Source organism: Botrytis fragariae (assembly GCF_013461495.1).
Source record: "Botrytis fragariae strain BVB16 chromosome Unknown tig00000000, whole genome shotgun sequence".
Taxonomy (NCBI): domain Eukaryota; kingdom Fungi; phylum Ascomycota; class Leotiomycetes; order Helotiales; family Sclerotiniaceae; genus Botrytis; species Botrytis fragariae.
The window spans coordinates 2,120,167-2,147,450 of NW_023500986.1; the positions used below are offsets into that span (position 1 = coordinate 2,120,167).

Here is a 27,284-nt window from a genome sequence, read left to right on the forward strand (position 1 = left end):
CACAGATGAATCAGTGATCAGAAAACCCACCTGAAGTGTCCAATAACAGTATCTTGTCTTGCACTTGCAACATTTGCAACGATATCACCAGCGGGACCCTTTAACCTTTCTCCCTGGTCCTTGCTTTGTACCGTTCCAGTGCCTGGATCATGCAAGCATGCGTCTTCGGTACACTCAAAAAGGAGAGCCTGTGGCCAGTCCCCTGCGTTTTCGGTATACCTTATCCATGCCTCGTGCTGGCAAATTATAATGAGTCCGTAGGAAATATACGCAAACCTGTAATAGCCAGTTCGCTACTGACCGGAAGGAATAGTAAATGGCTTCAATTCTCATTTACCAAAGCTTCTAACCTTCATGAATATTCAGGTGGACGTCGAGTAGTCTGCTTGCTTCGTATGCCTCTCCGGGTCCTGACGGTTTACCGATGAAGCGAGTCAAGTACATCAGCTATTTTCCTCCAGCCAGATCTTTAAATTCGCGAAGGTTTTCCCCTGCTCAAGAATTTCGATGTTCTACTACTCGAGCAAAGATCTTTGGAATATACTCGTTTCTTTTCACACTTAGATTTCAATGGTATGATAGAGATCTAAGGACATTGAAGGCTTGAAGCGAAAGTGAGCAAATGACCAACTTGGTCAGGGACGACTCTGTATAGGAGCTTGCTCAGTACACGTGTTAGAACGACTGTAGTTTCTACTACGAGCTATATTCCCTCAAATACTATTTTCAAGTGAGGTCGTTGTACGGGTTCTATACTTCTAAGATACTATCGTGAAAGTAGCCAGATCAAAAGCCGCGAGGTTGTCTAAGAATGCAGCCCAAGTTCCTTTTCTATTTGCGTGGCATCATGGCAACCAAAGACAACACTGTATTAAAAAAAACATAGCAACCACAGTGACAGTGAATTAAGCATGCAAAATCAACAAACTATCATCCTCGATGCTTCTTGAATGCTTCTTGGGCCGACATTCCTTTCATGACTTCTTCTTTTACACGTTCATCCGCTGCAACAAGATCTGGGAGAATGGAGATAACATCGGCTATCTTTTCTTGTGGAATGATAACAACGCCATTATCGGGATCGCAAAATGCTAAATCTCCAGGGTGAATGTCTGTGCCGTCAATTTTCAACGCCACTTGAACAGCGTGAGGCTTGGATTCAGCACCAGCCCCAACAATTGATGTGCCACGGGACCATACCTACGGGATCCATTAGCAAAATTCGGAAATCGAGAGAATTATCTTTGACAACTTGATAGTTGCGATTAGGTCATCTTGGCGAAGAGTAAAGGGGAGCATGCGGGGTTCCACGAGGACCCTTAAAGCTTAGATGAGAGAAAAATGGCTCAAAAACTAACAGGTAATCCGGTAGCCTCTAACTCTTGAAGATCTCTGACCCTTCCACTAACAATCACGCCTTTTGCGCCAAGAACTTTGGCCCTCATCGCCATGATTCCACCTAGCACCGCATTCTTTTGTCCCTCGGGTTGACTGATAATCACGATCGAGTCAGACACGGTGAGATCGACCCAATGCTTATCAGTGGGAATATTTGCGGTGGGGTATTTGGAGAGATCTGTGCTATTTTTTGCGGCAAAAATAACAGTTGAAACAGGAGCAATAGTAATTATGTTGAAAGATTCAGATGGTGAAGTAAAGGCAGGTTTGAGGTCGGGAAGGAAACCGGCACCTGGTACTTTGAGCTTGACAAGAGCATCTGCAATATCACATGCGGTGTATTTCTTTTGAAGAAGTTCAATTTGCTTTTTGAGGACTATCTCTTGATTGGAAGTCGACATTGTTGGTGCACTGATTGACAATTTGATGATAGGAGAGAGAGAGGGAGAGAGAGGTTTCCGAAGAGGAAAAGGGATAGAGAATATCTTTGACTGGAAATATTTTCTGTGGATGTAGATAGACATGAGGATCAGATTGAATGACTAGACAATCACAAAATGATAATCTGCAAGTAAGATAGATGTAATGTTGTGTTTGATAACTTATTCCGGCTCAGACATATTCCGAATGCCGCTCTATGTCTAATACTTTTGTACTTGTGATCCGAACCCAAGTCAGTGCAAATGAAATTCCCCTCCTACCATCACACCCATCACACCAGAAAATTTCAGCCAAGAATCCCCCAAAGTCAGACTATCCAAACGGAACATCAACAGGAACCCATTCCTATGGTTCCGAAAGTAGTTTCCCCAGTTATTCTCACAAAACCTTTCGATTGTGCACTGACAACGGGTAAATAGTAACCACAAAGTTTAACAGGTCTCAGATCTATGTAGCTCTTGGATTCTAGACAAGAATGACACAGATATGAACTAAACTATAATTGTATGACTAGGTAGGACGAATATGAAGGATTTGAAGGATCTGAAGGGTCTGAAGGGTTTGGAGGATCTATTACACAAGTTATAGTACTGTCTAGAGGTAGATAATACACCTACCCGAGTACTCTGGATAAAATTGTTACAATCAGTTGTATAATTAAACATTCTTTGGATGTTCCAAACTCAGTTAAGATTACTATAAAAGGAACCAAGGAAACAAAACGCCTTCAAAGATAGATGCTTGATATACACATGCAGATTATTATACAGAGTACTATCTATATAGGGACTATTCATATATTATACTATACTATATCTGATCCTACCTAGATAGATATCTAATCCTACCTAGATAGATATCTAATCCTACCTAGGTAAACATCTACTAACGTATCTCATGATTCAATGACTTCAGCCCGGCAGGCTTTCGAAGAAGGAGAAGAAGGAGAAGACTCTTTGCTAACTCCCTTTAACCTGATGTCTTTTCCTTTTTTCCCCCTTTCGTCGATGAATGCAAGTACTAAGGAATGACTATTTGTTTATTTATCTATCTATCTATTCCATTTAATCATTGTGGCAAGGGGTCAATACCGTTTTGACTGGGTAGTTGCAGGTAAAATGGTCCTATGTACTATGTTCAGGTACTTTACTTTTGATGCACATGAATTATCGCTAAATTTAATTTTAAATCTTTAAGACTTCGACACAAAAGTACAGGCCACAAAATACCGACATAAATTCCATTCCCCCTTCTCTCTCTCCCACGCTCTCTTTCTTTATTCTCCTTTCTGTTTTCAATCCTTGAATGAAGCAGTAATAGTCAAGAAAGAAAGATCTCACAGAATATCTTTTCATTATGTCTCCAGCCGCCCTCAATCCTATTGCAAAAACCTCATTCGAGGATCGAGGTTCGAAGACAAAACACCCCTTAACAGCCTACCTCCTCCGTCTCATGACCCTCAAGCAATCAAACCTCTGTGTCAGTGCCGATGTTTCTACTGCCGGCGAACTTCTCCGACTAGCAGATTCCGTTGGTCCATCCATCGTCGTCTTGAAAACCCATTATGATCTCATCAACAACTGGGACTATAACCCAACAACAGGCACAGGAGCGCGCCTGAACCGACTCGCACGTCGTCATGGATTCCTTATATTCGAAGACCGAAAATTCGGCGACATTGGAAATACCGTGCAATTACAATATACCGAAGGCACTGCCAAGATCATCGAGTGGTCGCATATCACAAATGTTAACATGATACCTGGGAAAGCCAGCGTGGATTCTTTGGCCGAAGCAGCAGCACGATGGAGAGAGCGCAAACGTTATGAAGTCAAGACGAATATATCTGTTGGAACCCCCCGACCCGAAAGCATTGAAAGCGATGAAGATCAAATCACCACTCCTATAAATCTGAATAACAATTTCAATGAAGTCACAGACGGTTCGCATGGATTAGAAGCACACGATGAGGCGAACATTGGACGAAAAGCTAGTATCGTGTCTATTACCACCGTGTCGCAACATTTCGAACCAGCCAACTCGCCACGCTCGCGCATCGATTTCGATATTGAGGAAGAATTATATCCGGGAATTGATGAGGCGCCTTTGGAAAGAGGTCTTTTGATATTAGCACAAATGAGTAGTGCAGGAAATTTCATGACGAGGGATTATACGAATGCATGTGTAGACAGTGCGAGGGAACATAAAGATTATGTCATGGGATTCATCTCTCAGGAAACATTAAATACGGATCCGGATGATGATTTTATTAGTATGACTCCAGGATGTCAATTACCGCCTGAGAATGACGAGGATGCAGAATTGGAGGGTGATGGAAAGGGGCAACAGTATAATACTCCAGCAAAATTGATAGGATTAGGTTGTGATATTGTCATTGTGGGAAGAGGTATTATTCGCGCTGGAGATCCAAAGTGGGAGGCGGAGAGATACAGGAGGAAGGCTTGGGAAGCATATCAAGAGAGGGTTAAAGCTTAGGGGAGGAATGGAAGAAGCAAAGCGTTAGGCGAATGAAAGGTTGATGGGAGCTTTTGCTAAGGAAAATAATTTATTCATAGGAGTACAAAGACGAGATGTTCGTCGATCATGTTGCACAAGGAGCATATTGGTAGCAAGAAATGATAAAAAAGAGAGTTGGAAATTTCCATATATAGCTTATCTCTTCATTTGAGAGATTCAAGTTAGATACCCGTTTAAAAATATGTTTTTGTTTACTTTTTGATATCTTGAGTATCTCTTTTTTTCCTGCTGCAATTATCGTCATCTTTTAATTGATTTCCATTTCTTCTATACCTACGCTTTTAAATCTTCTCAACAGTTTGGGATTCCATTGATCGATACCTAATAGTTTCAACATCGCTTGGGAACCAGATAGATACCTACCCGTACATGCGACGAGCTGCTAAAGTCACATAGATTGCATTGCATCATAATCTCCTATTCTGCCCCCCTAAACACTCTCCACATATCCAAAGCACTCTTCTTCTTTTGTCTCCTTCTTGAGTGTAGAGCAAAGTAATCATTCTCTTTTTTTGTCTCCCTCAAATCATACATCCCCCTCTCACCAGCGAGCGAGCGAGCGATTACACAACCTACCGAATACTTAAATATCTTCACGAGTATAGCAAAATAGCTAGATGTATCAAAGATGTTCCACTTCCTAGGGACTCCATAGGTGTGCTGTAAGCATTCCATCAGCATTCGTAATTTGACGATTAGTCACCTGTGAGTTTCAGCGCATGCTGGATGGAGGTGTGGAGGTGTGGAGTTATGATTTCGGGGATTGAATGGTTCCATAATTTCATAGTGTTGTGGTTTTATGGTTTCATGGTGTTACGGTGCTATGGAGTTGCGGAGTTGCGGAGTTGTAAGTAGATGTGGAAGTGGAAGTAGAATTAGAAGCTCATGGGTAGATATCCATTTGCGAGCGCAGTTCACTGTGTTTTGGGGTGATAGGGGGTTTGAGTTTTGATTTCTCCATCGCTGGGTTTGAGGTTTGACGTTTTATGTTCGAGATCCGAAATGGATGTACATATACACATACATATATATGTAAATACAATAACCTCTCCCTCAGACTCCGAGATAGAAATTGAATAAATGTAAAAAAGATAAGGTAAAAGATCTACTCGTACACTCATACATATCTTGAGGATCTGTATTATGAATAAGAAAAGGGGATTATGGATTTATGTTTCTATCAACATCGCAAGACATATACTTTCATTTTCCAGAAACTCAGGGTTGAATATGAATATGAAAAATGTAAATCCAAAGTTCTCATTTCGATTACTGTATTTGGGATATCCAAATACACACATTCCTCTCTACTAGCTACTAGCTACTAGCTTCGCTATCCAAGGATGGATGTATTTCCATCTATCCAGAGACCAAAAACACAAAAAGCTGGGAACTTGGAACTGGTATTCAAATATTGCTCCCAACCCCTCTATTTTCTTCCGAAAACAAAATACAATATGAACCAGCACACACACTAAACCCCTACGTAAGTACACCTTCCCCACCCTCTGCCTCCGTATTTGCATTTACATCTGCATCCCCCCTCCTCCTTCCACTAGCCACCTTATCCGCCTCCACCCTCCTCATTCTCACCCCTCTTCCTCTCCCACAACACCCCAGCGCCAACGGCAACGGCACCACCACCAACGCCAATACCGCCTGCAAAACCAACGCATTATACATATTCCCCGGCGGCCTCACACTCCCATCATCCTGTGACCCATCCGAAACACCCCCTGCCCTCAACTTATCACTCACAATAATAAAGATCCCTCCCAACAACTGCCCCCCAGACCAACCAATCGTGCTCGTCACTTCCGGCGAAACCGGATGCGTGATTTCGATTAAATATTCCAGGGCCACAGGCACCAAACTAAAACTTGCCGCGCCCAGAAGCGACAAAATGGTATAGATGGCCGCGAGACTGCGAGTCTGGGGCGCCCACGTAAAAGCCAGGTAGCAGATTCCCAGAATGGGGATTTGGATCTTGATAGCGAGGAGATAGGATTTGGTGCGGTCGATGAGGGGCGAGGTGATGGCGGCAGCGACGAGACCGACGACGATGAGAAGGGCGCCCGCAATGCCGGCTTCGGTTTCGGAGAAGGAATACGGTGAGAGCATTTGGTTTATGAGGGAGGAGATACTGTTGAAGAGGCCGACGTAGAACCAGAAGGGGAACATCATCATGTAGAATTCGGGGGAGCGGAGGAGGAAGCGAAGAGAGGCGCCCAGTGCATGTTTTGGTTCTTCTGAGGATGCGGAACAGGGGGTTGGTGGTCCTTTGGGGATGAAGAAGGATGGGATGGTCGCTATGGTGGACTATGTGATGATTAGCATCGTAGAAGCAAAAGTGATTATTCGAACTTACAATAATGGAAATATAAAGAACCATATTCGGTATACTCCCCACACTTCCCGCCCAAAATGGATCAATTAATTGCGCCAACGCGCCTCCAAAAGGATTGGCCAAACTCATCACCGCCGTCGCAGCCACTCTCCCTTGATTCGTAAACCACAAATCCGAATATCGAGTCGGTGCTGCCAATACAAATGGTTGAGCAATTCCTGTTAGAATTTGTCCAAACATAACTCCTCCAAAATTTCCATGCGGACCCGATCTTGTAGCCCCATAACGTATCCAATTTCCCAGCAACAAAAGGACAGATGAAATAACAATAGCCGGTTTAGGTCCTCCATGATGAAGCACATAAATAACAAACGGACTAGCCAGCACAAATGCAAAGAGGAAAGCAGTACTGAGCCAGTTAATCGCGGATTCGGAAACATCGTAATACTGCGAAACCGTCGTCGAACTTGCAGAGAAGGTTAACCACTGTACGAATCCACATTAGCACATCCTCAACCACAAGACTAGACACAGAATCATGAATTTCCCCAGAACGTGGTCGAAGTATAGTTGAAACGATATGAAATTCTCTAGTATCACTTACATCCCAACTAACAATAATGTTCAAAAGAACCAATTGTACCAATCCAAACCACCTCCTCTTATACACCCTAAAGTTCCCCGCGTTCGAACCCGCAACATTACGCTCCGAACTTCTTCTCCGCAGTCCCTCATCCGCAGCTCCATCTACACCGGTTCCGCCCCTCCTTACACCCCCTTCCTCCTCATCCGGCAATAAATCATCCCCGCTATTCAATTCCGTCAAATCCAAATCATCTATATCCTCAACTTCTTCTTCTGCTCCTCTCCCCTCCCCCCCATTCTCCTTCCCTTTCGCTATCTCCGTATTCGACATACCCGTCTGCGTGCTCGTCCCATTCGTTCTCTCCCCCGCCTTACATTTAGACTTCTGTTTCGGCTTCCCGCGTAGGTCTTTCATTGCCGTCCAGCCTTTCGGCATACCGTGGTAAAGATGCGTTTCCTTCACGATATTCCTCTCCTTATCCCCCTTCTCAATTATTCCAATTTCTCCAATCCCCAGATCCTCCTCTTTATTCTCTCCCGGTGCTCTATTTTCCTCTTTCTCTATCCCCTTCTCGAAATCCTCTGTATATTCCACCTCGATACTATCCGCGCTATCTCCTCTATTTTCTTGAAATCCAATCTTCCGATCTTTTTCCTCGTCGCTGTGGATTTTCTCGTTTCTGTCCGTATCGCTATTGCTAATCCTCTCCGTTTTCTCATCTACACCTTTTTCCAATCCATTCGAATTCAATTGTGTCGAAACCTCGATCATCCTTCCTTCCAATCAACCCAGCTTACGCGCAACGACAAGCTTGGCGGGGCCCGCTAGAATTCGGTTATCTAAGTCAATCTTCCGAATGTTTGACTTCCGCTGGTGTGGAGATGTATCAGGTGCACGAGTAGGACTTTAAGACAGAGGGGATGCCGATCAACAAGGTCGATGAATGAAGTATTTCCCTCTTCAATTCTACTTCGTGAACAAGAAGTAACAGGTACAAGTATGTCGTGCAACGGTATACAATCTTCATATCAAGAAAGATTGGATATCCCGGTATCCTATCTACTTATCCCACAAACGAGATAGCTAAAGAGGGGATGCAATCCTCCATCCCCTCCATTTCCTCACTCCTCACCCAGGTATCTCGTCTCGTCTCGTATATGGTGTACATCCATATCACCCATATTGATACATCATGTCACATCCAATTATCATTGGCTATACAATCCAAGCTCACATGCTCGCACGTAAGAAACAGTGTACTCATAACATTCCACTCCCTCTGAATGGACCAAAAGATAAGGTCTCGTGGTACGGTACATTCAAAAACAGGGACGAGACCAGGATGCAATTACCCATTATCCGAATATATACAAAGCCCCGAAGTATAGATATCTATCTGTTTTCCGAATTGAGAAAAATCCCGTGTGAGAGATAGAGTTTTTGACGAGAGTACCTAGGCATTTGAGTATGTATACAGGTATTTTTGTCGCTGAATTTTGCTTGTGATTGTAAGATTACTTTTGTCACCAAAGAAAAAGATCCGAAATGATAAGAGTTCCAAATCCAAACATGATTTGGGGGTATAAAATCAAGCACACATTCCAGAATCCAAAGATAAAACATAAAGAGAACCAAAGTCAGTTCTATAACGATTCCTTTCTATACTACATGCAATGCGTTCGGTGAAAAATGGAGTTCTGATCTGATATGCAATGCAGTGCTCAAGAACGGATTTTGGTTTCATATTTGTACAATTCCGCTATCCTCTAACTTCTTCCCTCCTTCCCTCTCCATTCATCTAAAAAGCTGATTCATGTTTTGTGCGTAATTCCGTGATGTACTAGGTAGTCGAGCTTGGATTTACTTGAGGGTGTTCCAGAGCTTAGGGGCAGCGCAGGCAGTGGCGCAGTGTGCAAGATGGAAGACTGTAATCTGTGTGTTAGTAGCTAGGGATGGATGGGAGTATAGGGTACATACACTCTTCAACACAGTCCTCGCCTGGAGTTTGTTCCTTGCCACTTGTAACTCGCTCAACACACTCGTCGTAGTGGTGCTTAGAAGGAGCACAAGCTGCTGATTCCTTACATTCTGTCGAAAATTAGTCTCTATTTCCACAATAAAGTGACTGTAGGTAGACCTGAAGCAGTTTCAGGAAATCCCAAGCTCTCCGCATGAATTGCAGTTGTTGAAATTTCCCTTCTCTGCCCGAAATCCATCCCAGCATATAAATATAGCAACCTACCCTCTTCAATCTTATCTTTTGGATCAACCATCTCCTCTTCTTCTTCCTCTTCTTCCTCTTCCTCTTCCTCTACAGGCTCCTCATCCTTCGACTCTTCCTCTTCAGCGTCCTTGGCTGCTCTCTTGTCTGGAGTGGCTCCAGATGGATCCTGTACACAATCTTGAGTCAGCACATGTCCCGTCTGAGTATGAATGACGATTTCCAGGCCTTCCCCATCAAACAAGCAAAATCCGAAACCCCCGCACACATCGAAAAAGTATCTTATCCCCCTCCTTCCATTTGCTTTTTCCTCTATCTCGCCTCATTTCCAACTCCACATCCAAATCTCATTCAAATTCTCCGGCAGACTCATAATCAAAGGCCAAAGCCAAACGTACCTTTGCCTCACCCTCTCCGCCGTCATCCTTTTGCGCAGGAGTCTTCTCCGTACTCGAACCTCCAGAAACGGCCTCAGCCTCTGCCTGACTCCATGGTGTAGCAGCCGATACAAGATCGCTCCAGCTGTCGAAGAAACCCATCTTTACAATCGATTTCGGGGATTCAAACCAATTGTAGAACGTTGAGTGTGTTGTGGTCTTGGTGGAAGGATACTATCTGATACGGGTCAAAATCCAGCGTGTCGGATGAGAAATGGTCCTCGCCAAAATTGAAGCCTCAGTTGCAATTGGTCGGATTTGATTGGTCGATGAAATTTGGTTCCTGGTTTTTCCGACATCAACTCGAAATTTATCATCAGTGCAAAATCTCATATCATTGATTGATGAATTGTGTGAAGTACATAAGTAGATGAATAAGTTACAAAACATACAACATAATTCCTAATTGGTATCATTTTTTAATTTTTTATTCATCTCTCATGACATACTAGCTATTTCAGACTATTTCAGACATCAATTCCATCTTGAAGCAATTTATCATCAACCTCTCAAAACGCCATTGCAGTGCTGCTTTATAGCCCCATTTCTGATCATAGACCGTGCCAAATCTTATGTGCAAATTTGTGATAGAAGAACGCCTTTCCCCCCTCCATAGATGTCCTACCTTTCCAGTATTCATTTATTCATGACTTCGTAATACCCGATGTAACAAAACATGTGTAACACAGCATTCTATATATGTCGCTTACCCCCTCTCATTGTCTCTCGGCCTGCTCTCGTAATCGCTGATCCAGGTCCACCGAAACGGCTTGTGCTTGTGCTTCTTCATAATCTGGAGGGGGCTCAGCTGGCGCGGTGAAGGTCTCGGGCCGTGAACTTCCAGTTGTGCTTGCTACCCCGCTATCTCGAGCTACCTCAGGTGCTTCATCTGTAACCTCTGTCGCAGCTTCATAAGCAGGTAATTGCTCTAAGTCCATGTTCGCCAAATCTACTCCACTCGTTCCCCTTCCCCCATGTTCGCGTGCGACACTATAAACTTGGTATAGGCGCTCCTTTATTTGCTCCAAACAAGAATGAAAATCGAAAGCCCCGCCTTCTCTGAATGTCATCTTAAGCTCAACCGATGGATAGTCTGGAGGAATTCCACCTCCCGAAACCGGCTTGCAGAGAGCAGTCCAGTAATTGGCGCCAAAGAATGGCGCACGCACATAGCTATCTTGCAAGTTGAGAATGGGCGAAGAAAATGATTGAAGTTCGGGAGTAGGTGTACTTGGAAGATAAATTATCTTCATGTGAATCAGTAAATAGCCCTAAACATGCGACAAGCAGAATAGATGCACCTACTCGTTGGTTACTGATATAAACAACCCCAGCGTCACTTTTGGCTGAATATGGCTCTGCGCCAGGAGGTGTAGTCGTCGTAGAAATTTGTAAACTTGTTCGAGGGGGTGAAGTGTAAAGAATTCGTTCATTGGGAAGTTTGACGAATCCAGCCTCGTTAGAGGTCATTACCCAACTTTTTTCGCGGGTAGATTTTAGCATTTCTTCTTGTGCCATATGCAAGGCATAAAGATGCTGTTCTTGGTGAAAAGCATACATGATTGAGAAAATGAAGGCAAAACAGACAAGAAAAAGAAAGAGAAGATGGAATTGAGGATGAAGAGAGGAAAGAAGAAAGTGACGGCAATGAAATACTATACTACAGAAACCATAAGGGACGACTATTTACTTACTTGATTGACATTATTGTCGAACTGCCTACCGGAAGAGATCTTGTATCCGCTTTTGGTATGATAGGGTCTTTCAGAAGGTGTGGGTCGGAAAGCAGCAGAAGTTTGAATGCAACCGGTAGGTAGTTGACTGGTACGGAGAAGTTATTTGTGTAAGAAGCAGGGGAAATGGATATCAGTATGTGAATGGATAGAAGTGCTACAAGCCTGAGACCACAGTCGCAGTAATCGCCACGGAACGGTAAGAGGAGTGGGAAAAATGGAGTTGGACCCTTCCACGCTTTTTCCTATAATGACAAGCTAGGTTCTGATAGCGGGGGCAGATACCTTGGCTCTATGGAAGAGGGGATTGGATCTCCAATTCAATTGAATGAATGATTGGTGGAAGAGCGCATGCAATGCTTTAGCTTGGATGATTTTGAGAAATTTTGGTGATTAGGAAAATGAATGGATGATCTGGCGGGCGTTGGAAGTTAGAGAGAACTTTTGTTGTTGTTTTTTGGGGGATTTTCCTTTGGGCTGGCTCGCTGGCTGGGGGGTTTAAAAGAGAATTCAATTGGTAAGAATAATGGCGTGCGTGTTGGGAAGGGCTTTCTTCATTCCAACCTTAGGCTGTTGTTGTCGATTTTGCCTGTTTCCTTTTACGAGAGATATGATTGTTGGAAGATGAAAGGTTTAATAAGTTCTAGAATCACAACCTTGTCATCTTGTCACCTTGTCACCTTGTCGTCGGTTGTGCTGGTCTTCTAGACGTTTTTAGGTGTAGGGAGGAAGGGAGGATACGAGAATCCAATCATTCGGTACCGTCTACTATATATTTACCAAGTAGGCATGGTGAACATGAGTATTGGTGGTAGTATTAGTAATCACAACCCAATCGGTTGTATTAATAAGCTTTTTCTATGTCTTACTTCACCCTCACTACAGGAAACTTTAAGAACCAACTTGACCACTTGACCATCCTCCATCCTCCATCCTCACCAACCTGCCCAACCTGATCATCCAAATTAGGCATAATTTGGGATCAATAACTTCATGGTCAAATAACAAACAACACCAACAACGACAACACCAACAACACCAACCACCAATCGACATAATATACATCAAATTAGGGGTTTCACTCATTTTCGTCTCCCTTTTCTACCTTTTCTACCTTTTCTACCTTTCTCTACCTTTTCTACCTCTCTCTACCAATCAACACGTCTCCCTACTTGTACACATCAATCCGAGTACATTGCAGCTAATAATACAATCATAACCCTCTCCTCGGTTCTCTCTTTACCCTTAAACACATTACGGAGGTATATCCTCCACACCAGACCAGTCGGATACAAGCTTTTCTCCCAATCCCATGTCTTTCAATCTCTTGCAGACAAAACCATGTCATCGCTACACCTACCTAGGTACTCACTTGTACCTACTACTCCGTACCGAGCGATGCAACATCAATGCAAGACCGTCTGCACAGGTAGTACAAACAACGGACAATCTACTATCTGCCATCCATTATCTACCACCAACCAAACCACCTAGTCTCAATGCATATCAAGAGTATTATTAGGTAATATTTATGTACCCAAGGAAACACCTTATTCGAGGAATTCCCAAGTCGAATGTGATTGTGGTCTCAGAGGCTTTGATCCTTCGCATTTCTTTGCTATGATGTGCGATTCATACCGTCCAACGCACAGAAGTGGATTTTACTTTGGAGCTGAGAGCTGATGAAATCCAAATCACGTTTTCTCATCTATCCTATCCCAACATCCAAAATTCGACTGGGCGAAAGAACGAGCAGTATTAACCATCCTTTTCTCTAATGGATACAAAGCCTGCGATACCTTATTCAATGCAATGCGTAGGGCTTTCAAAGATCCAATTCTATCCCCAAAGAATGAAATGTCAGTGTCATCCGTTATTTTCCTTTCCAACTCAGAGCACGTGGGCTCGACACAAGAGTGACATATCAACATCGTCCACTTTTCCCTCGTCGAAAATCGAATTCAACTACTGAAGCCGGTGAAGCCCAAACCACCTGAGGGATTTTCAAATACTAATCTATAATATCCATATCCCAATCTATACCCAAGATTGAAACATGGATAAAATGTTCTTCTCTTATGCCATTGGACAGGTGGTGAGGGAGAGCACATTAATCTTATCATCTCTCTTGAACTCAAATCATTCATGTCCTGATCTACCAAAAAAGCCAAAGGCTTTCAGATATCCCATCCCATCCTACCCTCCCCTTACCCCCCAAAAGATATCAAACTATTGATTTCCTTATCAACAAGTACATAGAAATCATGTCGTCATTCACGAAAGTCCCACCACCCAAGTTGCAACCTCAATTTCATCCAGAAAAAAACAAAACACACAAGCCCCCAATCAACATCGATTTATTTTCTTTTGAGAAAAGCCATCTTTCAGTGTAGGGGTTTCTGAATAGATCTTCTTACTTGTCTTAGCGTCTCCTTTCATACTGCTGTCGCCAGCTCTGCGTGAGGTGCATGATTTGCACATCTCCTCCACTACCTTCTTCACACCTTTCCCTCTATTACATCGTATAGTTTGTCAGAAAGCATGTCTAGCGTGCTTCATCAACAGTCCAGTCATGTTTCTTTCAGTTTCAGCAGCCAAATTTATCAAGAAATGAAAAGTTTCCGAGTGCCTCATTTTATTCAAAAGAAATTCATCTATTTCACACGTGGTTCCATCAAAGGGTTGCTAGGAAGCATATCAACATCCCTTAATCTTTCTAATCATTAAGAACATACATGTACATCCTTTCTTTCGATTTCGACTACTCATCCTATTAGGAGAATGAAATGATGATATCAATCTTTATTTTTCCCAATATAAACGGCGGAGAGCAGGTAAAAAATGTTTCATTTACGATTTTCCAATGTCCACTTGGACTGAGAAGAATGAGATACTTATGTCAGATCTCAGGAGCTAAGACTCTCCTTGGTGATGAGTATATAATATATCGCAATAACGTTTCTTATTTAAACAAAACTTTCCTTTATTACTTTCCAATATTCCATTTTATCTCAAGAAATGAAATTACAATGTTAGTTATCACTTCACAGATCCCCTCTCTCCCCCCCACTACTCCTCACTTCTCTAGATACCTCCTCCTTCCCCTCCTCCTTTCCCTTCTCCTTCCCCTCCTTCTTCTCTTCCCTTCCCCTACAACAACAAAAAAGCGATAAGTATCACATCCACCAAAATTCAATCCAAGCAACTGTCCCTAAAACATTAAGACACCGAACAATTAGATCATCTTACATACCTACTAACAATATCAATTCCCTCCCATCTTCGTTATCCATTTCATACAATATCCCATCTCTTTCCTACCATTCCTATTACTCATTCCTTCCATGCCCTTCATCTATCCCGCACCTAATCTTAACCCCAATACCTCAAAATTTGTATGAGTCTTCCTTCCCATTGAAATGTACTTTTGGTCGGTTTAATACCAACATCACATTCAAATTTATATGCATATACAGCCACGCATCCAACCCAACCCCAATCCTAAATCACACAATAAACCTGATCCCCTCCCTCAACTTCTCCATCTACTAAAAACATGGGGCTAAAAAGAAAACAGATGAACACTTGTAGAGTATTCAGATGTGGGGCAGATAGATGCTCTGGGGTGGTAGTAGATATCGCAGATTTGTGAGGGGAGAGAGAGATACATATATAACAATCCGCCAATGATGCATACCGAACTCGGAAAGTTCAAAGGAGGAAGAAGGAAGAGACACTAGGGTAGGTACTAGAAAGGACTAATCTATCTATCTATCTATCTGTAATGAGTATCACATCGAATTATGAAAATACCCAATACATTGATTGTCCACACCTCCTCCCTTCTCCCCCTCCCCGGACAGAAACCCCTGCAGTCATCGCAATGTCAATACCCAGACTGGTTGATATGTTTGTTTCCTGGGGATACTAGATTGGATTCCTGAGCACTGCCTCGCGAGCTCGAGACTTGAAGATGGCAAGTTCAATAGAAAGTTTTCGCTAGATGAGTATGTATCGTCATGTGCTTCTGACCCAGGTGTAGCATTCAGAGAGGCTTGCTGTAAGCCTGCTTCTCGACATGCCTATGTTTGCTTCTTTCTGTGGGTAAGGGAGGGAGGGATACACTTGGTTGTTGCTGGCGGTTTTTGTTATTGTAAAGTGTAGCTTATACTCTGTTGTAACTTTATTGGATTGATGTGTGGGGAAGGGGTAGTAGATGGGAAGATGGGAAGATGGAGAGAAAAGATGGAGAAGAAAGGGGGAGGAGAGAGGGAGAAAAGAGAGATTGAAGGAGGGAAGGAGAAAATAGGTAGGTCAATATGAAATGCGATGAGATGGATATATTTATTTATATATTGATTTGTTTGTATTGCTATGGTTGTGTAGATGTTAGATGTTAGATGTTAGATGTTAGATGCAACTTATCTGATTTTTTGTATACTGTACAACATCTCTAGGATTTCTAGGGATTACTCTGTGGGTGGGTTGGTTGGTTGGGGAGTTTATGTGTATATTTCTAGCTATATATAATATACTAGTATAAGACATGAGGAAACAGGTGGGGGCGCGGCGGGAGGGGGTAAGAGAGGGTAGATTAGTGTGGCTGCATGTATGTATGTATGTATGTATGTATGTAACTTTTGGAGATATTCAAGATCTGGTTTGCATGAGTGGTGTGGAGATATGTTCGTGATGTGAGTAGCAGAAAGGAAGCCAGGATATTGAGTTGAGAAGATTGGGGGTGGGGATGGTGAGGACGCGAGCAATGAATTTCTGAGGGGTGTGAAGGGAAGATGAGGGATTGGTGATGAGGAATAGAGATGGCAAGATTTGATCTATTCTACTGTTCAAAAGACTAGAGAATAGGGGGATGAGAAATAGAAGATTCAAAATCAGAATTTAATAGCGGTGAAGAGGGTGAGGGTGCTGATAAGAGAGGAAAGGGATAAGATACGAGCTTTAGTGAGAGAAGCTTAAAAGAAGAGGAATAGAAGGATAGGGTGCGTGAAAGAGTGGAGATTCGAGAAGAGGTGTAATTTGGGGTTGGTTGGATAAGTGGGCGAGAGTGTGAGGAGGTAGGGAGTAGGATGAAAGAGATATGGGAGATGAGAGATAGAAGGGTTGGAATTGCTGGGTTGGGGGGAAATAAAAAATGAGGAATGAGTGTTCGAAAAGGAAAGGCAAGGGGACGATTAAAGATGGGGTTAGGGATGGCTGGAGAAGGGTGTGGATAGAGGAAGATAGGGGGAAATAATTAATCAAAGGATAGGCATTTGAAAGAGGAAGGTTGTATATAGAAGAGAGGGAATAAGGAAAGGGGGAGAGAAGAGAAAAGGAATGGATAAGGAGGGGTAATGAGGGGAGGGGGTAAGAGGTAGGAAAGGAAAGAAGAGATAAGGAAAAAAGGAAACAAAAGTGAATTCGTAAAAAAAGTGAAAAGAAAGGAAAGATATAAAAGGTGGGAATAGAAAGGGGCGGGGGTAGGGGAATGAGTTTTACTGCTTTAGTAAAGGGAGTTCAAGGGGAGAGGAATGAAAAGATGGGAAAATAGATGTGTGAAGGGCGGAGATTCGAGAAGAGGTAGAATTTTAGGGTTTGTTGGATAAAGATTGTGGGGGGTTTAAAGGACGGGTTTTTGGGTTGGGTATAAGGAGGAAGAAGGGGGGTGGGTGAGATAGTGAGGAGGTAGAAACTAAGATGGAAGATGCAAGCTAGACTCGAGATTCAGGTAGAAGAATTGGAAATGCGAGGCTGAGGGGAAAGAGTGAGTTGAGAGATGGGTATTGGAAAGAGAAAGGTTGCATGTGGAGGAGGGGTAGGAAAAAGGGTTAGAAGATGAGGGGATATAAGAAGGGGGAGGTAGGAGGGGAGAAGATAGGAGAAGCGAGAGGAGGGGAAAGAGGGGTAAAAAGGAGGTCAAGTGAAAGGGGGGAAGTGAGAGGAGAAGAAGAGATAAGAAAAGAAAGGGAAAATGAAAAGAGGAGTAGCGAGAGAAGACGTGGGAGAGAATATGAGAGGTAGGAGGGATGAGGGAGGGGATGAGGGGGAATGTAATAGAAGGGAAGGAGAGAAGAGGAAAGAGGAGAGAATTGGAGGAGAGGAGAGGAACAAGAGGGGAAGAAGGAAGGAAGGGGTAGAAGAGGGATAATACAAAAAGAGGGATAATCGAGAGGGAGGGGGGCTATGAGGGGTAAAAGGAGGGGAATTGAGGGACAGTAAGAAGAGAAGCAGTAAAGAGAAAAGGAGAGAAAGTACAAAACCCAATTTTCCAGCTCGGAAAAGCTCCATCCATTTAAACACGATACACCCACCTACTCTACTCCCATTTTATTTATATAAAAAAACTCCTTTTCTCAATCCATTCATCCATCCATCCATCCATCACCAGAAGTCCAAATCCAAGTCAAAGAACATCCTCTCTCTTCCCCCCCCCCAAAAAACGAGATCTCAAAAAGACATTACTCCCCTCCGCCCCCTCACCTCCCCGCAAAAAGATAAACAATCTATTCTCTAAGAACTAACAAGACAATCACAGATCAAATCTTTGACTTCAGATAAAAGAGACCTCTAGTGTAAACAGCTCAAAAAGAAGAGGAAAGAAAACAGATAAGGTTGGTAGATATACGCAAGAAGCTACAAACAATCAATTCATTGTTGGAAAAGCTTTGTGACAATTGAAAGGTGGATGTTGACTACAAACAAGACCAGTGGAAAAGACTCGAAAGAAATAGGTACAAAAGGACCCAGAAACGGACAAATCATTGTCTGATAGGCTATGCGACAATCACCAGTCTATTTCACTGAGTACAGACAAAGGCCCAGGCAATACTCTTCAAGATAACTTCAGGTCCTCACATCACATCAAATTCATTTTGGAACAAATCAAATATTATTTAAACATCTTATATTTTATGCTCCTATTTAAAGCTTTAATACATTGAGAACACCGGCTTTTCCGATGTAGAAAACAACCGCAAATCTAACCACAATAGAAAAAAACCAGTAAACACCCAATAACCATCGTGTGTGGAGGTATTATCATATGCAGAGTAAAGGAAATTCGTCAGGATAAAAAAAGAAAACATTTAGTCGACCTCCTCGATCTCAGCATCTTGAGCTGGTTCTCCACCAGCTCCACCAGCTCCACCAGCAGTAGCCTTCTTGATGGCAGCCTCAAGATCAGCCTCTTGTTGTGCGTACTCCTCCTTGGTAGCTTGTTGGTTCTCATCAACCCAGGCAACGATCTTGTCAACGCTGGCTTGCAACTCAGCCTTGGCAGCTGGGTCTGAGATAGATTTGGAGAGCTCGTGGTCAGCCTCAGACAAAGAGCTTCTGATTTGGTAAGCCTTGCCCTCAAGAGCGTTCTTGGCAGCAACACGTTCAGCTTCAGCCTCATCCTCAGCCTTGTACTTCTCAGCCTCAGCCAACATACGCTCGATATCCTCCTTGGACAAGCGACCCTTGTCGTTGGTGATGACAATCTTGTTGGACTTTCCAGTTCCCTTCTCGAGAGCAGAGACGTTCATGATTCCGTTGGCATCAAGATCGAATGTGACCTCAATTTGTGGAACACCACGTGGTGCAGGTGGGATACCAGTGAGCTCGAATTTACCCAAAAGGTTGTTGTCCTTGGTGCGTTGACGCTCACCCTCGAAAACTTGAATGAGGACACCAGGTTGGTTGTCAGAGAAGGTAGAGAAGACCTCAGACTTCTTGGTTGGGATGGTGGTGTTTCTTGGAATGAGCTTGGTCATTTGTCCACCAGCAGTCTCAATACCGAGAGACAATGGCGCGACATCGAGAAGAAGGATCTCGTTGGTGGACTTGGAGGAGGTGTCACCAGAGAGAATGGCAGCTTGAACAGCAGCACCGTATGCAACAGCCTCATCAGGGTTGATGGACTTGTTTGGCTCCTTACCGTTGAAGTAATCGGTAATGAGCTTTTGGATACGTGGGATACGGGTAGAACCACCGACAAGGACGATCTCGTGGACTCTGGATTTGTCGATCTTAGCATCAGCGAGGACACGGTCGACTGGGGTGGTGGTGGAACGGAAGAGGTCCTGGCAAAGTTCCTCGAAACGAGCACGGGTGATGGAGGTGTAGAAATCGATACCCTCGAAGAGAGAGTCAATTTCGATGGAGGTTTGTGCGGATGAAGAGAGAGTACGCTTAGCACGCTCGCAAGCAGTGCGGAGACGACGAAGAGCACGAGCGTTGGAAGAAAGATCCTCTGTAGAACAGTATGTTAGCATATTGTAAATGAAGAATGTGAAAGAAGGTGACTTGGTGATATCCAGTATTTCAATGTCTCGAATAATCTTGACAATTGAAAGCATTGCGATGTGATCGTTGCCGGAAAGTGGATGGAAATAGCCACAAAAAAAAGGAAAGGGGAAACATACTCTTGTGTTTACGTTTGAATTCGTTAACAAAGTGGTTAACAAGACGGTTGTCGAAGTCCTCACCACCCAAGTGAGTGTCACCAGCGGTGGACTTGACCTCGAAGATACCTTCCTCAATAGTCAAAAGAGAAACATCGAAGGTTCCTCCACCAAGATCGAAGATGAGAACGTTACGTTCACCCTCAATCTTCTTGTCCAAACCGTAAGCAATGGCAGCAGCGGTAGGTTCGTTGATGATACGGAGAACGTTAAGACCAGCAATGAGACCAGCGTCCTTGGTGGCTTGACGTTGAGAATCGGTGAAGTAAGCTGGAACAGTAACGACAGCGTTGTTGACAGTTCCTCCGAGGTAAGCCTCAGCAGTCTCTCTCATCTTGACCAAGATCATCGAAGAGATTTCTTCTGGTGTGAATTGCTTGTTCTCTCCCTTGAACTCAACCTCGATAACTGGCTTTCCGGCACGGTCAATGACCTTGAATGGGAAGTGCTTCATGTCGGCTTGAACCTCAGAGTCTGCGAACTTACGACCAATCAAACGCTTAGCGTCAAAGACAGTGTTGATTGGGTTCATGGCGACTTGGTTCTTGGCGGCATCTCCGATCAGACGCTCGGTATCTGTGAAAGCAACGAAGGAAGGAGTGGTACGGTTTCCTTGGTCGTTGGCGATAATTTCGATTCTGTCATCACGGAAGATACCTACACAAGAGTAGGTAGTTCCCAAATCGATACCAATACTGTGAGACATGTTAGTCAATGTGACTGCTGTGGTTGATGTTGGTGACCTTCAAGCTTCCAACTAGATGTGTAAGGCTGAAGGAGGGGTTGATGGGATGGAGTAACTTACGCTGGAGCCATCTTGTATTAATCTAGTTGTGTGTTTTATATGGATTTAATAGTCGAAGTATCGTAACTTCTATGATCGCTTCTGTGTGAAAATGGAGAAGAAGAGTCGTTGCAAAAGTGGTATCTTAAAAAGGTTTGTTTGAGAAATATGCAGAATGAAAAAGTTGGGTTGACTGTGAGACTTTTAAAGCGAAAAGTTCGATTCCAGCAGCTTCGATTCTGGAATCTTCTTTGCCTTAAACCGGTGGATATGGTCGAAAAGAGAAGGCGGTGGGAAGCTCTAGAATTCACCATCACCTTCTACTTCGTAATGGAGATGGAAAGAATCCTCTAGATTGCCATGTTTAATTTTCATTTTTCATTTTTCATTCTCAATTACACATGGACATGGTTATCGATGGAAAGGGATGAGATCATTTGAGTGTATTTGACATGATGTTGTGGATGTACCTCGGAGCGTTTGATATTTGCAGATGTTTTGTTGATATTCCATTTCTTTGAGGATTCTGTCTTTTTTTTTGCCCCATTGCCCATTGCCCATTGCCCCTCGATGGATTTATTAGGTAAGGTCGGTCGATTATGTCACATCATGGCCCATGGCCTCATAGCCTCACAGCCTCAGAGCTCCAACCAACCACCCACTAACCAACCTTTTTTTTCTGTCCTCACTCTTTTTCTGCCCTCACTCTTTTTCTACCGTCTTCTACCGCCTTCCCACCCAATGACGTCGCCCAGTCTAAGGTTTTGACTTTGCCCAGATTTATTGATTAAAGCATCTCCACTAAAATTTGACAGAAAGAAAGTTCAAGAAACGAAAACTTCATAACTCTACATGGTACACTTGATGGGTACATCATATCGTTCGTGTTCATGATTGCTCCACTCTATGCAGAAGCAAGATTGGTGATAGCTTTTTTGATATCGGCAAGTCAATAATGATGATGAAAAGTGGTGTCATTGTTTGGTTGTGAAGGGCAACCAAAGTGAACGAGGTGAGTTTGGACTCTGGAGAACTTCTTGAAGAGGATATGGAATTTAGGTGTTCGCTGCATGCAGTGTTCGAGAAGTTGAATGCTCATTCGATGTATCATTTCCATTCAATACATCACATCTTGTCAACGCACCATTCTGTCCAATGCATTCTCTTTTCAATGTGCTACTTCCATATATCTATCACATTCTGTCAATGTAGCATTTCTGTTCTTAGGGTTAAGTTCATTGCCCTCCCTACTTCTGATGTCCTATTTCTGTTCAATATAACACGCCCTGTCAACATCCTTCCTACTCCTGTTCAATATATCATCTTCTGTCATCGTGCCTTTTCCGTTCAATGTACTACCTCTTATCGATGTGTCGCTTCCTTACAATATACCATCTCAGTTCGTCCAATACACCGTTCCATCCCTAGATGTCCTTCCTAAGATTAAGATAGCTTTGAACCTGTAAACATTCTGTGATTGCTCGATACTAGTAGAAATATGAGGGAAAAGATGTACAATATCTAGCAGTTCACCAAAATCTCGGGGAAAACTCCATACATTGACATTGACCTTTTCAGCCTCTAAAATCACCGTAGGTTGGATATGTTAACGTGTGTGTGGACAACCTTCCTATACCCTAAACATAGCACGATACCATTGGTCTGAAAATACCAAAACATATTTACTATATTTGTAGGTGTCCTTCCTTACCTTGAAACCGCACCATTCATCAAGGTACATTGCAGAATTGGAAACAAACAAAAAAACTTCCGACCCCTACCTGACTTACCTGCATTATCCAATGCATCAAGGCCATTCTCTGATCTGATCACCCACACCAACTTAAAAATGTATCACAAAATTGCCGCCAGCATTTTGCCACCCCCAATCCATTGCTTCGGCGGCAAAGTCCCCGGACAGTGGAGAACGCCTGAGAATTGATATTGCAATAGCCGCCGGATCGTTACCCCTCTACCCCTCTACCCCTCTCGTTCTTTTATAACTCATCTAACTCGCTGCAATTCAGGAGACGCAAGATTCCTATTGAGTCTTCCAAGCTTCGACAGATAGGCACCCAAAGAAACCAAGCGAAAACTCGAAAACTTCCTTGCCACCATATTTTACAGGAAAAGGCATCAGCCTGGAAGTTTTCGATCCCACATCACTTCTTGGTAATAGAATCTTCTGGTCTGCGAAAATTTGTCCTGCAAAGACATAACAGTCACCGGGACCGACTCAGAGAAGAAATTGAGCCTCATCAATTTGACTCATCGAAATCTGACACTGGTCTGACATTTTGTGCCACATCTATGAGCCATCTGCCACTCTAGCCACATGTACTTGAACAGTCTTACCGAAAGACATTGATGAGCCTCTATTATAACTCAGGTCAGTCTCTCTGTATTTTGACCAAAAAAATTGACGAGTTACCCAGTAACAAACCAATTTATCCATTAACGCCTTGCTGTCATCTTGAAATCAAAGATTGGGGCTTGGTGTAATATCTTGCTTGCAGCCTTCGGGGCCTAATATCTTACTATGACCTTCCTAAAGGAATGTATCATCTTAAAAATCCATCCACAAGACAAGATCATAAGGATGATGCATTTTCTGTCCAGAGAAATGCCTTGGATTTAAAGAATGTCGCAGTGCATTATATTGTGGCAATAAAACTTACAGCCTTTATTATATTGCAACGTTCCTGCATTTTATCACACAAAGTCACGATGCCAAGCCCCCCGGTAGTTATCATTTGGGTTGATTTGCTTCATGGTTCAATATCGTGGGGAAAACGTGCGAAGAGGTATGTCCCGGCGGCTTGGGAAATATAAGGAGGTGAGTGATGGGTGCTTGGGACCGGTTCATCGGCACAAACATTCTTTGTCGTATTTAGGGGCGGACATCGCACACAACCTTGTACTAACGTTGCCTTATTGAGAATTGGTGACCAGAGTTGAAATCTTGTGGTTGGGCGAAGTCAAACTGCGCCTTTCTCATAGACGCTAAGATGCTAATTGAACCAATGATAACCCTCCAAGCTCAAACATACTTCCGATTTTCATTTCAAACAAATCTTATTTCTCCTCACATGTATATCAAAAAACTTCATCAAATCTATTACATTGATTTCCGGCTGTCGGGTAACTAACAATATTACCAAAACATTTAATCTCATTGTGTTAGAACTGATTAGGAGCTTTACTTCGCCATGGGCAGATTCAAAGTCCAATTCCTAATATTACCTAGACACACAGCGCTAATGTGAAAGGAATGTTACTGTGAATATAATAAGTACCTACTGACCAGTTGGAAATTCTGCAATCATTTTCATAAATTCATAACATTCACAACATTCACGAGTCAAGTCAATCCGGGCACCAATTGAAAACATTCATACCTAGAGTGTAGTACAGAGAGAGCAGTTACTTACAAGTCATCATCACGTTACACATAAACACGCGTTTTATGATCTAAAAGATCTTCAGCCTTACCATCTTCCTATCTACGACATCTTACACCCCACCTTCCTATTCTGGTACACAACTTTGATACGTTCAAAAACTTCATCATGTCTTTTAATTCTCAAAACCACGGCAGTGACCTCAAACGCAAGAGTGGTTTGTTGGGTAGTATCCGCGATAAGCTGGGTCGTTCAAAGAGTACCGCACCATCCAAGAGTCCATTATCCTTCCCACGAGGAATTCCAGATAGTGCTCCTCCCCAGCCTATACTTCCACATCGCCAATATCTCCCACTTCGTACAACCAGGCATCTCCATCGTACAATCATGCTCCTGCGCCTTACAGTAACGCTCCCACAGCATACACAAATGCTTCTACATCTCAGAACAATTCTCCTACATTCTATAGCAGCAACACTTTCGCATCACGCCACTCTTCTACGGTTCCAAATACTGCGGGAACTCTCCCACAGCATGACCTCGATGGGTCACCCTATGCTCTCCTATCTACATTCGATACCGTTCTTCTCATCGATGATTCTACTAGTATGGGATGGTATACTCACCCTACAGCCTGGGAACAAGTTTTCTTCGCCCTCCAAACTATAGCACCAATCATTACTACCTACGATGCTGATGGAATTGACGTTTACTTCATGAACCACAAAAGTAAACACAAGGGTAACGAAAATGAAGGCATTGCTGGCACCGGATACTACAACATCCAAAACGCAGCATCGGTAGAAGAAGTATGGTCTATAGTAGACAAACCCCAAGGCATAACCCCACGGGCAAACGCATCCGAGACATTCTCTCTCCCTACATGAAGCGAGCCAAGAAAGAACTCAAAGCAGGACGAGAAGTCAAACCATTAAATCTCATCGTCATTACCGACGGCGCTGCTTCCGACGACCCGGAATCGGAAATTGTCAAAGTAGCCCGCGAGCTCGATGATCTTGATGCGCCACTCACGCAAGTGGGCATTCAATTTTTCCAGGTCGGAAGAGTGGCAGAGGCCAAACAAGCCCTGGAGGATTTGGATGATGCGTTGGAGCATCGATATAAGATTAGAGATATGGTCGATACTGTTACGTGGAATGGAAGGGATACCGAAGCGGGATTGACAGGTGATGGAATCGTAAAAGCGGTGTTGGGTGCGATTATCAAGAGACTTGATCATAAACCTGCGAGTGGAGAAATTCCTAGGAATTAATGGTTTTGGTTTGTTTTTCCTTTTTTCCTTTTTTCTTGCTTGGTTCGTCAACTTGGCAGCCCGATGGCATTCAACTCATCTCCTCGCTTCTTTGTACATTTTATCTCTTCTGTTACATAGCTTCACTTTTTTGCGCGATGGGATGGATTCAACACACATACGTGTGTTCTTTATGATATTGGGCGGGACTTGAGGGCGTTATGGTAAAAGAAAACTCGTGGGATCATTCGAGAATGTCGTGCTGGTTTGCATCGTCATTTAGGTCAAGAAATTTTCACCTGGTTTCTTATTAGAGAGGTCGATAGGGGTATCTTTTAATCCGTAATTAGTAATCTTTAAGTTTAGTATTGTGTATCTATTCGTTTGTGTATGCATTTGGATGTGGATGTGTGTGTATGTTGTATGCACATGATTTGTATGATTTGTATGATTTGTATGATTTGTATGATTTGTATGATTTGTATGATTTGTATGATTTGTATGATTTGTATGATTTGTATGATGTATAGCCTGGTTGGTGGTTGAGTGATAGTTTGATGCGTTGATATCAATATCGATATTAGTATTAATGAAATTATATTTATAAGAGGTATACGTATTATGCACAGAGCACGAAATGTGAGTCAAGCGAGATATTACATCTCAAGAAAAGAGCAAAATTTTATCTTGAAACAAAGATTAACATTGGGAACGTGATAGGGGGAGAGGGGAGGGGGGTCTAGCAATATTCACCTCCTTCTTCTTTCCCATTTTTATTTTTATTTTTATCTTTCTTCTCTTCGAATTTTCAAACTATCGTGTGGGGTTGGGTGGGTGGCTTGTTTGGAAATAGGTGCTAGTTGCGGCTATGGGGTATTAGATGAGGCTACTGTTACTGATAAATAATACACACCTATCTACCTATCTACCTATCTACTAGATATCTAAGCCGCTCCAAGCCATAACTTTCCAATCCTCGGCGTAGGCTACATGGTGGCTTGGAGATCGGAGATCGTATGATGCTCGGATGCTCGGATGTTTGTAGACATTGCGTATTTATTCACTTACTTGTTATTATTACTTGTTATTATTACTTGTGAGCTCTTGTGCCGTGTGCATGGGACATGGGACATGGGATGTAAGTGGTTAATTCTGGATCTAAGATTCTGAGATCGCGGTGGATGGTTTGTACTTTTGGTTTGTAGTGAATGGCAGGGGGATAGAAAGAGCGTGAAGATAGAAGGGAGGGAAGTGTGTGTGTGCCAGGATTTGATTTTGGGGGTGGAGGGAATGAGGAGGGAGGAGGAGGAGGAGGTGTGGAGGACTTGTAATAGTGGTTGTGATTGTGGTTTCAAGGTGGAACTGGGATAGAGTGACGAGAGAAGCAGAGAGATGAATGAATCAGTACGACGGATTTAAAGAAAGATGCATCGGTGTGGATGTTAGCTATGCTTGATGATGCTTCATAACATCAGAGCAAAATTCGTATCGCATTCAATGTCACATACACACTACCAAGTCATTCCAAGTATATGTATATGCACTGCACATCACATCACATCACATCACATTCATCACACAAAATCGATAAAATAAAAAGTTCATTTATTCTCTCACTGAGTCTCGGCAAATCTGCTTACTACCTAATAAGCCATGTCATTTCACACCATGCCATGCCCAATTCTGCACCCTCCTCTAACCC

General features: G+C 43.1%; 7 protein-coding genes across 7 annotated transcripts; 2 read left to right on the forward strand and 5 right to left on the reverse strand.

Moving 5' to 3' along the window:
• Positions 1 to 930: 930 nt before the first annotated feature.
• On the reverse strand, positions 931 to 1,922 carry Bfra_006879 (uncharacterized protein; the record flags this gene model as incomplete). Its single annotated transcript, XM_037337250.1, has 2 exons — positions 931 to 1,200; positions 1,359 to 1,922. The coding sequence occupies 2 exons, from the start codon at positions 1,920 to 1,922 to the stop codon at positions 931 to 933; spliced, it is 834 nt and encodes a 277-aa protein (XP_037198616.1).
• A 1,273-nt stretch (positions 1,923 to 3,195) lies between these two features.
• Bfra_006880 (putative orotidine-5 -phosphate decarboxylase protein) lies at positions 3,196 to 4,335 on the forward strand (the record flags this gene model as incomplete). Its single annotated transcript, XM_037337251.1, has 1 exon — positions 3,196 to 4,335. One exon carries the CDS (start codon positions 3,196 to 3,198, stop codon positions 4,333 to 4,335), a length of 1,140 nt encoding a protein of 379 aa, XP_037198617.1.
• A 1,524-nt stretch (positions 4,336 to 5,859) lies between these two features.
• Positions 5,860 to 8,081, reverse strand: Bfra_006881 (putative major facilitator superfamily transporter protein; the record flags this gene model as incomplete). The annotated part of the gene is made up of 3 exons (XM_037337252.1): positions 5,860 to 6,696; positions 6,746 to 7,210; positions 7,329 to 8,081. The coding sequence occupies 3 exons, from the start codon at positions 8,079 to 8,081 to the stop codon at positions 5,860 to 5,862; spliced, it is 2,055 nt and encodes a 684-aa protein (XP_037198618.1).
• An 869-nt stretch (positions 8,082 to 8,950) lies between these two features.
• On the reverse strand, positions 8,951 to 10,070 carry Bfra_006882 (putative ubiquionol cytochrome c reductase hinge protein; the record flags this gene model as incomplete). Its single annotated transcript, XM_037337253.1, has 4 exons — positions 8,951 to 9,235; positions 9,288 to 9,398; positions 9,553 to 9,700; positions 9,930 to 10,070. The coding sequence occupies 4 exons, from the start codon at positions 10,068 to 10,070 to the stop codon at positions 9,171 to 9,173; spliced, it is 465 nt and encodes a 154-aa protein (XP_037198619.1). The 3' UTR covers positions 8,951 to 9,170.
• A 614-nt stretch (positions 10,071 to 10,684) lies between these two features.
• Bfra_006883 (putative upf0664 stress-induced protein) lies at positions 10,685 to 11,528 on the reverse strand (the record flags this gene model as incomplete). Its single annotated transcript, XM_037337254.1, has 2 exons — positions 10,685 to 11,215; positions 11,274 to 11,528. 2 exons carry the CDS (start codon positions 11,526 to 11,528, stop codon positions 10,685 to 10,687), a joined length of 786 nt encoding a protein of 261 aa, XP_037198620.1.
• A 7,258-nt stretch (positions 11,529 to 18,786) lies between these two features.
• Bfra_006884 (putative heat shock 70 kda protein) lies at positions 18,787 to 20,961 on the reverse strand (the record flags this gene model as incomplete). Its single annotated transcript, XM_037337255.1, has 3 exons — positions 18,787 to 19,934; positions 20,107 to 20,840; positions 20,951 to 20,961. 3 exons carry the CDS (start codon positions 20,959 to 20,961, stop codon positions 18,787 to 18,789), a joined length of 1,893 nt encoding a protein of 630 aa, XP_037198621.1.
• Positions 20,962 to 24,498: 3,537 nt separating this feature from the next.
• Positions 24,499 to 25,603, forward strand: Bfra_006885 (putative von willebrand factor protein; the record flags this gene model as incomplete). Its single annotated transcript, XM_037337256.1, has 3 exons — positions 24,499 to 24,709; positions 24,751 to 25,139; positions 25,220 to 25,603. 3 exons carry the CDS (start codon positions 24,499 to 24,501, stop codon positions 25,601 to 25,603), a joined length of 984 nt encoding a protein of 327 aa, XP_037198622.1.
• Positions 25,604 to 27,284: the final 1,681 nt, after the last annotated feature.